Source organism: Mustelus asterias, chromosome 3, assembly GCF_964213995.1.
Source record: "Mustelus asterias chromosome 3, sMusAst1.hap1.1, whole genome shotgun sequence".
Taxonomy (NCBI): domain Eukaryota; kingdom Metazoa; phylum Chordata; class Chondrichthyes; order Carcharhiniformes; family Triakidae; genus Mustelus; species Mustelus asterias.
The window spans coordinates 136,802,633-136,818,333 of NC_135803.1; the positions used below are offsets into that span (position 1 = coordinate 136,802,633).

Consider the following 15,701-nt stretch of genomic DNA (forward strand, 5'->3'; position numbering starts at 1 on the left):
TCGATGATAACAGTGAAATCCTGTCCGCCTGCAACCCAGATACGACAGTGACACGATCAAAGGAGAACTTCAAAACACGTGAGCTGGCTTCAAAATGAGCAGCATTTATTTTGAAGATGATTATGAGGGGCTTTGCAGAAATAAACTCAGTTTTGAAACTTTTTCGCCACAAGTCTAACTCTGAAGAAACTTACCACTGGTGAGCATGCTGTGCACTTGTCAAACGCCAAACTTGCTGGAAGGACATTGTCAAACCTCGACAAGAAGCCACGGATCTAAAAAGAATGGGGAATGCAAAATTGATCACAGTTCTGTAACGGGTAGCTAACTGTGGGGTCCTTAGCCACAGGTAATGATCTAAACATTAGAGATCAACGTGATCAGTGATGGGATGGTTTCTCCATGAGCCAGCTAATCTAATCCCACCTTTCTCCTTGCTCCCCATATACCTGAACATTCCTGCTTTTAAAGATGACGTGGAGATGCCGGCGTCGGACTGAGGTGGGCACAGTAAGAAGTCTCACAACACCAGGTTAAAGTCCAGTCACCTGATAAAGGAGCAGCACTCCGAAAGCTCATGATTCCAAATAAACCTGGTGCTATGAGACTTCTGACTGTGCTTTTAAAGAGCTTCTTTTTTTCCAATCTAAAAATTGTTACTGCTCATTATCATCTTACTGACGATTGGAAATGGAAACAATTGACCACAGAAAAAAAAAACTTTAGATATTAAAGTCAGAAGCGACATGATTGAGTGGGTGGGTGGGGGGGTTCTTTTCTTTTGCAGTGCGTGGTTAGGATCTGGATTGCACTGCCCGGGAGTGTGGCAGAGGGAGATTCAATTTGAGCTTGCTGAAGGGGATTGCATAATTCTCTGAAAAGAATTGCAGGGGGAAAAAGGCAAGGGAGTGGGACATACTAAACAACACCTACAGGGCCAGCATAAGCACAACAGGCTGAATGGCCTCCTTCTGCGCTGTGACCATTCCATGATCCCACTGACCTCATCATCATGTCGATTTTATGTTTAAAAAAACTGTAACGCTCAATTCCCTCTTCAGAATTGTAACCCTCCCTCTCTAGTCACATCCGAGTGAATTCACAACCATGCGATTTCTAATCTTCCTGTAATCAAGTATCCAAAACCATGCACAATAAACTAACAGCCCAATTATGGGGCTGAACAAGCTCAACATCACTTCTATGGTTTTGTATCCTTTTTCTTCAAAAACAAATGTAAGGATGGTGGTAATGACCTTTGCACAGACGGACATAGGAACAAGTTTAGACCATTTAGTCCCCCCAGCCTGTTCTGCAATTCAGTGAGATCATAGCTGATCCTCAACATATCTCCGTACATCTATATTTGGCCAATGCTCCTTAATAACTTTGATGAACAAAGATCTAAAATCTCAGTTTTAAAATTAACAGTTAATGCAGCACCAATTGCCATTTGCAGACAGGTGTTTCAAACTTTACCAATCTGTGCACAGAAGTGTTTCTAAATTCTACTCCGGAGCGGCGGAGGCTGAGGGGAGACCTGTTGGAAGTCTATAAAATGAGGGGCACAGATAGGGCTGACAGTCCGAATCTTTCCTCCCAGAGTTGAAATGTCTAACACCGGGGGGGGCGTGCACTTGTGAGGAGAAGGGGAAAGTTTAAAGGAGATGTGAGGGGCAAGTTTTTTTTTAAAACACAGAGGTCCCTATTTTACCATTTTGATTCTAAATGCTGGGTGGACTTGAAACTGGGAGTGTTTCAAATCCGACTTTTAGACCCGTTCTCCGGCGCCCTCATACGCACTCTGCCTGCAAAAATATCAGCGATTCCGAATCATGCTGCACAAGCCTGTGGGTGGGGCTTAACGTGCCCAAAACCCTGCAGCTCCGATCAGCGCCTCCAACTGTGCATGTCACATCCCTCCCGGGTCGGATAATGCCTCCCCCTGGCTCCCACAGACATTACCCCACCCTCACAACATTACCTTATCCCCCCCATCCCCTTCCACCCAGACCGATTGTGGCCCCCTCGCCCCCTTTCTCCCACCGATCTCAGGCACAGAGACAGCGGACCCCCCCCTTCACCTCCACTGATCTCAAGCAGAGTGGCAGCGGGCCCACCATCCCGCCCGCCTCCCCCCCCCACCCGATCTCCCCGCACCCCCACCGATCTCAAGCAGAGCACCGTCGGATGCTCAGCACTTACCTCCTCACTAAGTCTCACCAACTCTCAGCCCGAATTGGACTTATATGGAGCATGTCTGTTTTGTGCCGATTCCCGATTGGCGAACGCGGTGGTAAAGGGGGAAGTACCGGTGAAGTTGAGCATGCAGCCCATTAAGTTAATTTAAATGCATGCAAATGCATTTAAATCGCCGTGGCGTCCGTTTCGGGTGCAGTCCCGATCGCGGCCATTGTCGGGCCTTGGTAAAGGGGGGACTGGCGTGGATTGCGCTTCTCGTCTCATGCCCGACTTTATGGGTGCAATGCATGATAAAGTCAGGCGCACAGAGTGGTCGGTGTCTGGAACGTGCTGCCTGGGATGGGGGAGCAGACAGGAGGGGCTTTTAGCTAAGCACATGAATATGCAAGAAATAGAGGGATATGGACCAAGGGCAGGCAGAAAGGATTCATTTAATTTGACGTCATGCTTGGCACAATATCATGGGCGGAAGGGCCTATTCCTGTGTCACACTGTTCTATGTTCCATGTATTCCTGAAAGTCTAAAAAAGACCAGTCGTCCTGTCTTCCCAACTAGATAAACTGTTTCTCTCTCTTGACCTGAACATTTTCAAACCATCTAATTTCAGGGACTACAATCATAGTTTGTGTAATTCCTCCTTGTGGCTTTATCATCAAGAGTCCAGGGATCATTCTGGTAAGCCTACACTGCACCCCCCCTCAAGTTCAACATATCCTTCAATATGAACTGCTCACAGTACTTCTTATTTTTCAGGTTGGCAAGTTGTTACTAGTGGAGTACCACAGGGGTCAGTGCTGGAGCATCAATTACTTGCAATCCAGATCAGTGACTTGAATGAGGCAACACAGTGGCACGCATGGTGGTTAGCACTGCTGCCTCACAGTGCCAGGGACCCGGGTTCGATTCCCAGCTTGGGTCACGGTCTGTGTGGAGTCTGCACATTCTCCCGTGTCTGCGTGGGTTTCCTCCGGGTGCTCCAGTTTCCTCCCATAGTCCAAAAGACGTGCTGGTTAGAGGCATTAGCCATGCTAAATTCTCCCTCAGTGTACCTGAACAGGTGCCAGAGTAACTTCATTGCAATGTTAATCTCAGCCTACTTGTGACACTAACAAATAAACTAGAATGAAGACACTGAATGTATGATAGCTAAATTTGTCAATTATACCTAGATCGGTATAGGTTTAAGTCATCAAGAGGGGGTAGAGAGCCTAGAAAGGGGTATCCAGGTTAAATGAATGGGCAAATAATATAGCAGCTGTGGGAAAATGTGAACTTGTCCAATTTGGCAAAAAGAATAGAAAAGCAGCATTGTATTTAACCGGAGAGAGACTGCAGAGTTCGACAGTACAGAGGGATCAGGATGTCCTGGTACATGAATCATAAAACGTTAATGTGCAGGTACAGCAAATGATCAGGAATGCAAATTGAGTGTTAGTGTTTATCGCAAAAGGAATGGAATACAAAAGAGGGAAGTTTTACTGCAGCCGTACAGGGCCTTGCAGAGACCACACCCGAGAATACTGTGTACAGCTTATTTGAAAAAGGATATAGTTGTATTGGAAGCAGTTCAGAGAAAACTCACTCGACTTACCCATGGGATGAAGGGGTTGCCTTATGAAGAAAGGTTGAACAGGTTGGCATATACCCATTGGCGTTTAGAAGACACTAACAAATTTCATCGTAACTGTGGGTTTCACAGCAAGCCTTACTCGTGACTAATAAGTAAATAAACTTAAAGAACGAGAGGTGATGTTATTGAAACATAAAACTCTGACGGGACCGTGAAAGGGCAGCTATGGGGGACTATGGGGTTAAGGATTATGGGGGACAGACAGGAAAGTGGAGTTGAGACTACAACTAGATCAGCAATGAGCTTATCAAATGTCTAAGCATATTCCAAGGACCACTGGCCGTCTCCTGTTCCTAAGTGTTATGTTTCTACGAACTCCATGCCTTGAATAGGTGGAGCATGATTTCAGCGTGCTGTCGATATATAGGTCAGCATTCCAGTAGACATTTCGATTATTTTCTGCCCCTGTTCATGACATTTTATTGATCTATTCACTTCATCCATCTATATCCCTTTGAAATTTTAATTTCAAGTTTATCTATTAGTGTCACAAGTAGGCTGACATTAACACTGCAGTGAAGTTACTGTGAAAACCCCCTAGTCACCACACTCTGGCATCTGTTTGGGTACACTGAGGGAGAATTTAGCATGGCCAATGTACTTAACCAGCACATCTTTCAGACTGTAGGAGGAAAGCGGAGCACAACCCATGCAGACACGAGGAGAATGGGCAGACTCCGCGCACACAGTGACCCAAGTCGGGAATCGAACCTGCTGTGAGGCAACAGTGCTAACCACCGTGCCGTGGTGAAGCATGTTCCAAAGACCAATGGTCTATTCCTGCTCCTAAATGTTATGTTTCTATGTACTCCGTGTTTTGAATAGCTGGAGCATGACTTCTGCGTGCTGTATTCAAGTCCTCTAAATATACATGTCAGCATTTGATTATTTCCGTCCTGTTCATGATATTTTAATGATCTATTCACTTCATCTATCTATATCTCTGTCATTTTATGCTTCTATTGACACTGCTTCATTCCCACCTATCCTGGTGTCATTGGCAAAAATTTGGATTTGGAGCTTTCTATTCCATCATCTAAATTAGTAACAATCACCATTAATAGTTGAGGCCCCAACATGGATCCATGTGGAACATCTCTAGTCACTTCCTGCCAATTAAGACTGCCTGCCCTTTGTCCCTCCTCTGTCTCTTGCTGCTGAACAAATTTTTGAACCAGGTCAATGATTTGCCTTCAATTCAATGAGCTTCAACTTAAGCTAAGAGTCTCTTATGAGGGACTCCATCAAGGGCCTTTGGGAGTTTACATAAACGACATCCTTTATATTCCCATGCCCATTATTTCAGTCACCCTTTTAAAAAAAATGTAATCATTGCACCAGGCATGACCTATCTTTTACAAATCCATGCTGACTGTCTACAATCAGCTGAACCTTTTCAAGGCTTTCAGTTGCCCCATCCTTAATTGTAGACTCCAATCGTTTCAAGTTGCACAGTGGTTAGCACTGCTGCCTCACAGTGTCAGGGACATGGGTTCACTTCCTGGCTTGGGTCACCGTCTGTGTGGAGATTGCACGTTCTCCCCATGTCGGCGTGGGTTTCCTCCAGGTGCTCCGGTTTCTTCCCCAAGCCTACTTGTGACACTAATAAATAAAATTTACTTTAGGCCAACTGGACTATAGTTCTCTAGTTTTACTCTCCCACCTTCTTAAATAGTGGAGGAGCAGCCGGTGAAATTTTCCAATCTAAAGGTTCATGAATTGAGACAATTTTGAAAGATTATAATTAGGGCATCTGCAATGTTCTTACTAAATGCATTTAAGTTTAAAGTTTATTCATTAGTGTCACAAGTAGGCTTACATTCACACTGTAATGAAGTTACTGTGAAAAGCCCCTAGTCACCACACTCCGGCGCCTGTTTGGGTACACAGGGGGAGAGTTTAGCATGGCCAATGCACCTAACCAGATGTCTTTCGGTGTGGGGGAGGAAACCGGAGCACCCGGAGGAAACCCACGCAGACACGGGGAGAACATGCAGACTCCGCGCCAACAGTGACCCAAGCCAGGAATCGAACCCGGGTCCCTGGCGCTGAGAGGCAGCAGTGCTAACCACTGCTGTGTGCACCAAAAGGCTGCTGGTTTCTACTCCAATTCATATCTATTTCAGGTGTCTTTACCTACCCTGTACTTTATTTCCAAAACATAATGTAGCACTTTTTTTTTGTACACTGTACTGAGTCTGCCACCTATCTGCTCATATGGGAATAGCCGGTGCAGATGTCTGCAAGCAAGTTTGTTCAGAGTCTGGCGGGCAGCGTGAGATTTATATCCTCACAGTCTAGTTCTAATTTTGCACTTACCTCAGTAATGATGGCGGTGCATAATTCAAGCCCAAAAATCAATTTCTAAACTTGGAGAAGCTGTGATAAATGCACTGAATGAAACCATTTTTGTTTCCTCAGGGGACTAATCCTGCCTGCGCCAAACAGATCTCTTTGATTATGGCACCACCTAGAGTCACGAGCCATTACTGCCATCCCAGGCATCAGACCCAATCCTACTTGCCCCCGCCCCCTCCCCCCAACAATCTTCAATGCTGTCTAAACACATAAGAGCCTCATACTGATCTAACAAAATTAAATGCGTCATGGCAAAATAACATTTATTACTGCCAAGGATCATTTCCATCTAACCGCAAATCGACAACAAAGGGAGGGAGGCGGGCAGCCTCATAGTAAGAGCATCGACAATGCTGGATTTATCCGTGGATTATTTTCTTCCTTGACTTTTAGTTCTGGTCACACCTGGCTTGAAGGGCTTCTATCCGGCACAGCAAGTTCTGTCGCCAACACACTGTGCCACAGAGCAGAGAGAGCTGGGCACGCGCCCACAATTGTACACATGGCGAGCTTCCAATTTCAACCAGGTTGCCATAGAGACACAGCGGCAGACAATTGCTTCCCAGACGAGAGAAGGTTGAAAGGACGAATCGCCTCTGAACACTAGGGTGCATTTTGTGGTGTCAGGGTTATATTGACAGAAGCCTGCCCATCCATCACGTTCCTTGGTCATCATGGTTCAGTGCGTGAATAGATCATTCAGAAAGCAGGCAGTAAAAAAGACGCCTTTTTTAAATGGTGACGTCCCACCATTATAAAACCTGTATGAAACCAAAATCCTAGATATGTTTCTGTCCTCCACCCACTTCCCCCCCCCCCCCCCTCACCTTGTGTCAGAACCTCCATCTCTTTTAACTATATTTAATCTGTTAAACATAGGATTCTTCCAAGTATATATTATTGACTGTCAAGCAGCCATGTCAGGAATATAGGCCAGATTATACAGTTTGGGCCCCCCCCCCCCCATCTCAGTAAAGCCCCTCAGGCTGCAAAATACAGATGTTATAATGGGGGGAATTTTACCATTTTGAGTCTAAGTGCCGGATCTGGGCATCAAATAGATCCGTGCCTGGGATCCTCTTTCCAGCACACTCATACGTGTTTTGCCGGCTCCGGCCCGATCCGCGCTGTGGGCGGGGCTTAGCGCTGGCGGACCGATCGGAGCTCTGAACTGTGCATGTGCAGTTCGAAAAAAATCTGACAGAGCATGCCCGGGCGCGAAAAAAAAAAAGCAGAAAGCGGAGACAGCAGAGGGGGTGTGACGTCTCATCCTCTGGTCGGGGGGGGGTTCCGCTGCCTGTCTGTAGCCGATCCCTCCTGGCACCATCACTGGGACACTACCAGCCACAGATTACTCTTCCCTGCGGGTGCGAGAGAGCGGGAGAGATGGCTGTGGCTGGTAGTGTACCAGTGATGGTGCCAGGAGGGATCGGCCGCAGACACGCAGCGGAACCCCCCCGACCAGAGGATGAGACGTCACACCCCCTCTCCTCCAACCCCCGCCCCCCCTCCCCCCCAGGGGATGAGGCGTCACACCCCCTCTCCTCCTCCCACCCCCCACCCCCTGACCAGAGGATGGCCTGGGTCAGAGAGCCGTTGCAGTCTCTGACCCCGCTCTTCGGAGGCTGCAGCGGCGACTTCAGACTTTTATTTTGCAGGTCGGTAACAGCGCGGACGCAGATCGGGCCAGGAGACGGTAAAGTGGGATTTGGCGGTAGAGTTGGGCGTGCGGTTCATTAAGTCGACTTAAATGCATGCAAATGCATTTGAATTGTCAGGCCGCCCGATTCAGGCGCGCGCTGGACCTGCGCCCGAATCGGGTGTCGGTAAAGCCACGATCTGCTCGGATTCGGGTGCAGATCGCGTTGAAGGCCCGACGCCCAACTTAACCACGATTTTGCGCCGTTTTGGTAAAATCAGACCCATTGTCTCCTCATTTGGGTATGACCTTGGTAAAATACTGCTGCATCCCATCCATGGCTTTGACAAATCTCCCAAAGTCGGGCTCCCAAAAGTGGGGCAGAAAAAACTGCAAAAACTTCCAGAATCAGGAGGAGGAATACCCAAAGTTATTATTCATATTTTCCTTTGAATAATTAAAACACTGGGAAAGTGGTATCTAAAAGACAGAGAATCACTAACGAGATACTGGACAGTATAGAATGCTGCTGAAACGCAATTCTACTCCTGTTTATTACAGGCCCGCTGATTCAACAAGAGGATGTCATGGGATCTAGCAACAGAGAGTGTGACCGAGCATTTGGAAAGTGAGCACAGTCACGATGGGCCAAATGGCCACCTTCTGTACTGTAACCAGCCTGCGATTCTATGAAGTACTACCTGATCAAAGAGAACATGGACTTCTGAAGGGAGGGAATGTCTTACTAATCTAGTTGACATTTCTGAGGATGTCTCCAATAAGATTGGACTTCCAGAAGACATTTGATACAAAAGATTAACAAAGAGAATGCATGGAATTGGAGGTGATTTTTGTGACACAGGTTGATAATTAGTTGCGAGGATGAGGACAGAGAATAGGAATAAACAGGTTGTGCTCAGAACATCAGCAGTAGTGTTCCCGGTATTTGGATGGGAGCTACAGTGTTTTATCTTCATAGTGGGAGGATGAGAGTTTGGCCTTCATAACGAGGGGATTTGATTATAGGGATAGGGATGTTTTGCTACAATTTTATAGAGCGTTGATGAGGCCACACCTGGAGTACTGCGTGCAGTTTTGGTGTCCTTATCTGAGGAAGGATGTCCTTCCTATAGTGGGAGTACAGAGAAGGTTTACCAGGCTGATTCCTGGGATGGTATGCCTCTCATACAAGGAGAAACTAAGTCGGTTAGAGTTAGATTCACTGGAGTTTAGAAGAGAGGGAACCTCATAGAAACTTATAAAATTCTAACAGGGTAGATTCAGAATGTTCCCAACGGTGGGGGAGTCCAGAACCAGGGGTCATAGTTTGAGGATAAGGGGTAAACCTTTTAGAACTGAGGTGAGGAGAAATTTCTTCACCTAGAGAATGATGAATGTGTGGAATTCACTGACACTTCTAGTTTCTATGTATGAAAAGCTTGGATGAATATCGTTCTATCCCCCCACACTAACCAAGGAACTTGTGCCAAGGGATGAAGACATCGCTTGTCGCCTCAGTGACTTGCTAGGGAAAGAGATGAGAATATTTAACACAACTCCATGAGTGGTTCCTGGTCTTGATTGAGGAACCAATCCCCCATTTGCATCATTGTTCCTTTGGGAAAATCGCTTTTGGCTTACAACGTGTTTTTTTAGGAATCAACTGTGTCCCAAGTCTGAGGACTGCTTCATAGAATAGAATCATAGATTCCTACAGTGCAGAAGGAGGCCATTTGGCCCATCGAGTCTGCACCGCCACAGCCCTATCTCCATAACCCCATGTATTTACCCTACTAGTCCCCCTTGCAGGAGGAAATGATGCTTCAGTTGCAAAGAACCTTGGTTATACTCCATCCAGATTGCTTTGGCCAGCCCCAGCATGCGTTCATCAGCGCTTAGAGTTAAATTATGAAAACTGGTTAGATAAATTATTTCCTCTAATAGGGGAATCTAGAACAAGAGGGTGTAATCTTACAATTAGAGCTAGGGTGTTCAGGAATAAAATCAGGGAGCACACTTTTTCACATGCACGAAGGCTCATGGGAAATCTGGAACTGGTCCTCTGAAAAGACTTGAGCCAACTGAAGTTTACAAGAGCGAGACTTTTATTCAGAAGGGGTACTAAGGGGTATAGATCAAAAGTGGATAAATGGAGTTCAGGTGCAGATCAGCCCTGACCGAACTGAACAATGGAACATGCTTAAGGGACTGAATTGTCTACTCCTCAACCTATTAATTAACCAGGATGTTGCCTGGTCTGGAGGGTATTAGCTGCGAGGGGAGGTTGGATAAACTCGGTTTGTTCTCACTGGAACGGCGGAGGTTGAGGGGTGACCTGATAGAGGTTTACAAGATTTTGAGTGGCAAGGATAGAGTGGATAGTCAGAAGGGTAGGGTTGAAAAGTCAAGCAGTAGGGGACATAGTTTTAAGGTGCATGGAGAAAAGTTTAGAGGAGATGTGCAAGGCAAGTTTTTTTTTACACAGAGGATGGTGAATGTCTGGAACGCGCTGCTTGGGGAGGTGGTGGGAGCAGGTATGATAGCAGCATTTAAGGGGTATCTAGACGATTATATGAATAGGATGGGAATGGAAGGATACAGACTTCATAAATGCATACGGTTTTAGCTTAGGCAGGCATCATGATCGGCGCTGGCTTGGAGGCCGAAGGGCCTGTTCCTGCGTTGTACTTTTCTTTGTTCTTTTGCTCAACTAAATCCAGATCGATCCAGCAAGCCAACGCTGTGTATTCTTTACTCTGTGACACCATTGGTGGTGGCGGAGTAGGCAGCAGCCGGGACAGAAATGAAGGAAAACTAACTCCAATGATCTCTTCAGTCAGGAATTTAGGATTTAGCTTTTTGTTCTAGACAAGGTTCAGTGCTCTGACCTGTTAACACAGTAAGAAGCCTAACAACACCAGGTTAAAGTCCAACAGGTTGGACTTTAACCTGGTGTTGTCAGACTTCTTACTGTGTTTACCCCAGTCCAACGCTGGCATCTCCACATCATGACTGACCTGTTAACCCAGGCCTCTACACAAATGTTGTGGGGTCTGCTCATTCTGTCCAACATTTTTCCATTCACAGTTTATTCTTTCTGTATGTTGCTCTTTTTCTTGTTTCATTGTTGGATAATTCCTTCTTCAAGCAATTTGAGTGCAGACACAGACCAATGACAAATCCACAGCATAAGGTGTACAATGTTGTGGGATGTTTTACAGGCTGGAATAGCATTAGTCTACGCCACAGCTAGTCCCTGTGGGCCCCGTTTGTATTCTGATTCCTTATCTCTACGACTGCAGCTCTCCATTTATTTTGATGATAATGCCACATCAATTTATAATGGCATTTTTATAACTTAAAAATATCCCCAACACAAGCCAAGTTGGGAAGGGCAAAATCCATCTGTGCTTTCCACCATATGTGTGGACAAGTGTGCATGTGCAGACAGGCATCAGCGGCCATCTTAGGTTGGCACTGGTTCAGCAATTGGACTTAAAACGGACGCTATATCTGACAACTCTTTTGCGTCATCAAGATACACCCCGAAAAAGGAAACTGCTTTTAAAAAAAATCTACAGGAAGTTCCCACAAAACCCTTTTATTGAAAAAGATAGAACAAAACACCTGTCCCTAACAGAGCGCGTTAAAACGGTAGATTGCAAGATTACTCACCTGATGAGGGACAAGTCCAAGAGATGTTGGAGGTTCATTCAGCCGGTCATCACTGCTGCTGGCCACTGCATACCCACTGCAAAGCCAATAAATGGTACTGATAAGACTATTAACCATAAGTTTTCTCATGTAGGAAAAAATAAGCAACAAATATGAAAATTGTGGATTTAATCTAACTGCATGGCTCTGGAAACTTTGCAGGAAGCTAATGGAAATTAATACAGTAACTGAGGGAACAAACAGAGGGTATGAGATAGAGAATCTGGTGAACTAGTGCAACGACAATAATCTCTCCCTTAATGTCAACAAAACGAAGGAGAATGTCATCGACTTTACGAAGCGTAGTGGACAACATGTCCCTGTCTACATCAATAGAGACGCAATAGAAATGATCCAGAGCTTCAGGATTTTAGGCGTCCAGATCAGCAACAACCTGTCCTGGTCCCCTCCATGCCAACACTAGTGAAGAAAGCCCACCAATGCCTCTATTTTCCCAGAAGACGAAGGGAATTTAGCATGTTAGTTACGACTCTCACCAACTTTTACAGATGCACCATAGAAAGCATTTTTTCTGGTTGTATCACAGCTTGGTGTGGCTCCTGTTTTGCCCAAGACCGCAAGAAACTACAAAAGGGCTTGAATGTAGCCCAATCCATCATGCAAACCAGCTCCCCATTCATTGACTGTGTTTACACTTCCCGCTGCCACAGAAAAGCAGCCAACATAATTAAGGACCCAATGCACTGACATACTCTCTTCCACCGGGGAAAGGATATGAAAGTCTGAGGTCACGTACCAACCAATTCAAGAACAGCTTCTTCCCTGCTGCCACCAGCCTTTTGAATGGACCTACCTCGCACTAAGTTGATCTTTCTCTACACCCTAGCTATAACTGTAACACTACATTCTGCACTCTCTCCTTTCCTTCTCTATGAAGGGTACAGCGCGTGAGAAACAATACTTTTCATTGTACACTAATACATGGGACAATAATAAATCAAATCAAGTTCAAATCAAACAAAGTTGTGATGCAAGAGTAAGGATCAGGAAAGTGTCCTTAAGGCTAGGTAGCAGACAGACCCAGACACACAGGTACATAAATGTAGCAGCAACAGTGGGGACAATCATAAAAAAAGGAACAGGTTGCTTAGTTTGGCATCTTGAGACAGCGAATGCAAAAGAGAGGAAGTAATGTTGAACCAGTAAAAGTTCTTTGTTGCATCACAGTCAGAGCATTGTGCAGTTTTGAGACCTCCATTACAAGAGGATATAAAAGCAATGGCAAAGCCCACAGCATATATATACTGGCTGGGGTGGCACAGGGTTAGCACTGCTGCCTCACAGTGCCAGGGACCCGGGTTCGATTCCCAGCTTGGGTCACCATCTGTGTGGAGTTTGCACATTCTCCCCGTGTCGGTGTGGGTTTCCACTGGGCGCTCCAGTTTCCTCCCACAGTCCAAAGATGTGTGGGATAGGTGCATTGGCCATGCTAAATTGCCCCATAGTGTCAGGGGGACTAGCTAGGGTAAATGCATGGGGTTATAGGGACAGGGTCTGGGTGGGATTGCGGTTGGTGCAGACCCGATGGGCCAAATGGCCTCCTTCTGCACTGTCTGATTCCATGATCCTTCAGGGAATTACCAGGAACATGGGATTACAACTACGGAGAGAGTCTTGAATAGCTGGGCTGTTTTCACTGGAGTGGAGTTGAGCGGTGACCTGGCGTTGACCTCCGAGATTATGAAGGGTTATAACAAGGTAAATGGTGATGGACTGTTTCCATTGGTCGGTGAGAAGGGAATGAAAAAGCACAAAGTTAGGATAACGATCAGGAGAATGGAAGGAGAGATTTAAAAATAACGGTTCTTTCCCACAAGTTGCAGCTGAAGCAGTTTTTGGAAAGTTTAAAAAGAGAAATAAAGGGTGCAGAGTGCACATAAGAGCGAGGTTAGGTACCTCATGCAGAAAAACAGTGGGTTAGACTTAACTTGCAGGCAACACTTGTTTGTGCAACATTGATAAAAACTGAACAAAATAACTCAAAGTTGACTAGAAAACAATCTGGGGCCTTCAGTGACATTTATGGCTATCCCTCAACTAATGCAAGAAGCTGTAACCAGCTGTAATCACACATTTTAACTGAATCATCTGCATCTCAGCTCAACAATTAATACCAGGAGAAACAGATATCAGGTGTAATGCGGCGGAATTCTCGGATTTCTCTGCAAGCAAGCACATGAAATCACATATTTCCATGTCGTTAGTCCTAGCTTATCAATTACAACACACTTTGTTAAAAATGAAATATCCCAGCTTACCCCTCAGCATGTTGCAGAATAGAAACCATCAACTCAACAGCAAGCGCTCCAGCGATCATGGCCAACCCAGGACGACTCACTGTGCACTGCTGGTCCAGGGTACGGTCTCTGGTTGACTGACAGAAAATACAGTAAATCATTCCTCTCTGTCAAAACTCAATGTTTGCTTATGAATAACCAATTTCACCTCACAAGAGCACCAAGATTTTATACTAACTCCCCTTTGCTCCAGTCCTGTTCTTTTTTTTATTGTTTCATGGGACATGGGTGTCTCTGGCTGGCCCATCCCCAGTTGCTCTTGGAGGGGAGTTGAGAGTCAACCACATTGCTTTGGCTCTGGAGTCACATGTAGGCCAGACCAGTAAGGACGGCAGATTTCCTTCTCTAAAAGGATATTTAGTGAACCAGTTTTTCTGACAATTGACAATGGTTTCACGGTCATCAGTAGATTCTTAATTCCAAATTTTTTTAAAAATTGAATTCAAATTCCACCATCTACCGTGGCAGGATTCGAACCCGGGTCCCCAGAACATTAACTGAGTTTTTGAATTAATAGTCTGGCGATAATACCACCAGGCCATCGTCTCCCCAGTGTTCTCCAGGGGGTAGAACATTCACCAGTTACTCTCCTGCTGACTCTGGGGAAGTGTCACAGAGAGACTGAGCATCGCCACTAACCTCTTCTTTGTTGGTACCTCCTGGGACTTCCCTCCCAGCGATCTGTCCGAGATGGGAAACTGTTTGCTTGGCCACAGGCACAAAGCAACATCTTACCTTCCGATGGTACGTACACCAGATTCTCAATATGCTGTACCATTGATGCCGATTTATTTTCAAAGACCTGACCAGGTCAACAGGTCACTGAATAATTTCTCTTGGAGAGCTGAAACTGAGCTTGTAGTTTCCTACATGATGCCTTTAAATGTGATATGTGGTCTCGCTCAGCTGGTTAAACTGTGAACTGAATGGTCAAGGCAGACCATGATTAAACTGCTCCATTTTGCTCCACACTGTTGCATAGTTTACACCATTTAGGTTCATTCATACTTAATGGATATAACCAATCTTGTCAAGATCAGGATCGTTACGTAAAAGGGGGAGGGGGTGGTGGGTGTGTGGAGGGAGAGAGAACAGGGAATGGAGTGAAATGTTTTGGTCAAGAAACCTCGACGTTCCAGTTTCCTCACAATCTGCGGTGTTCTGATTCCACACGAAGCATGCCAGGATCCACGCCTCAAAGTCAGCCGAAGTGACGGGTTTGCTTTCCTCGCAGGAGGCCACAGTTCCAAGTGACAGGCCTGCCGCTGTTAATGTGAACCTGGATGGGGAAGGGTCAAGCCAACGGGGTCTTTGTATTGGTGGTGGGTTAGAGGTGGGAATTGATTGGGTTGGTGGCAGGGCAGGGGGCAGGATTTGATCCCAGAGCAACACCATATTGTTCGGGAGGAGGTTTGTGTCAGTGTTTGTGCGTGCACACGCGTGTATATACTGTGAGAATTCATCACAATGTTCTGAAATGAAATGTTGCCATTTTGAGTCTAGGGAACTAGTATAAAAAGGGTAGAAATTATGCTGCAACTATTCAACCCCCTGGTTAGTACACACCTGGAGTACTATGAGCAGCTCCGGACACTGCACCGTACACCCACAGTCCAAAGATATGCAGATTAGGTTGACTGGTCATGTTACATTGCCCCTTGGTGTCGTGGGAAAGTGTAATTTAGGGGGATTAGTGGGGTAAATATGTGGGGTTACGGGGATTGGACCTGGGTAGGATGCTCTGTTGGACAGTCAGACAGACCCGATAGGCTGAATGACCTCCTTCTGCACTACAGGGATTCAGTGATTCCATGAAAATGCACAAGGTTCCAATCCTCA

General features: G+C 45.9%; 1 protein-coding gene across 1 annotated transcript in view; it reads right to left on the bottom strand.

Annotated features, from left to right (window-relative positions):
• Positions 1-15,701, bottom strand: part of atg7 (ATG7 autophagy related 7 homolog (S. cerevisiae)) — a 160,197-nt gene that overhangs the window by 89,567 nt on the left and 54,929 nt on the right. Inside the window, exons 14-16 of the mRNA XM_078209731.1 lie at positions 13,824-13,939; positions 11,506-11,581; positions 195-275 (exon numbers count right to left, since the gene is read on the bottom strand). Of these exons, the coding sequence (XP_078065857.1) occupies positions 195-275; positions 11,506-11,581; positions 13,824-13,939 (273 nt within the window). The remainder of the gene's footprint in view (positions 1-194; positions 276-11,505; positions 11,582-13,823; positions 13,940-15,701) is intronic.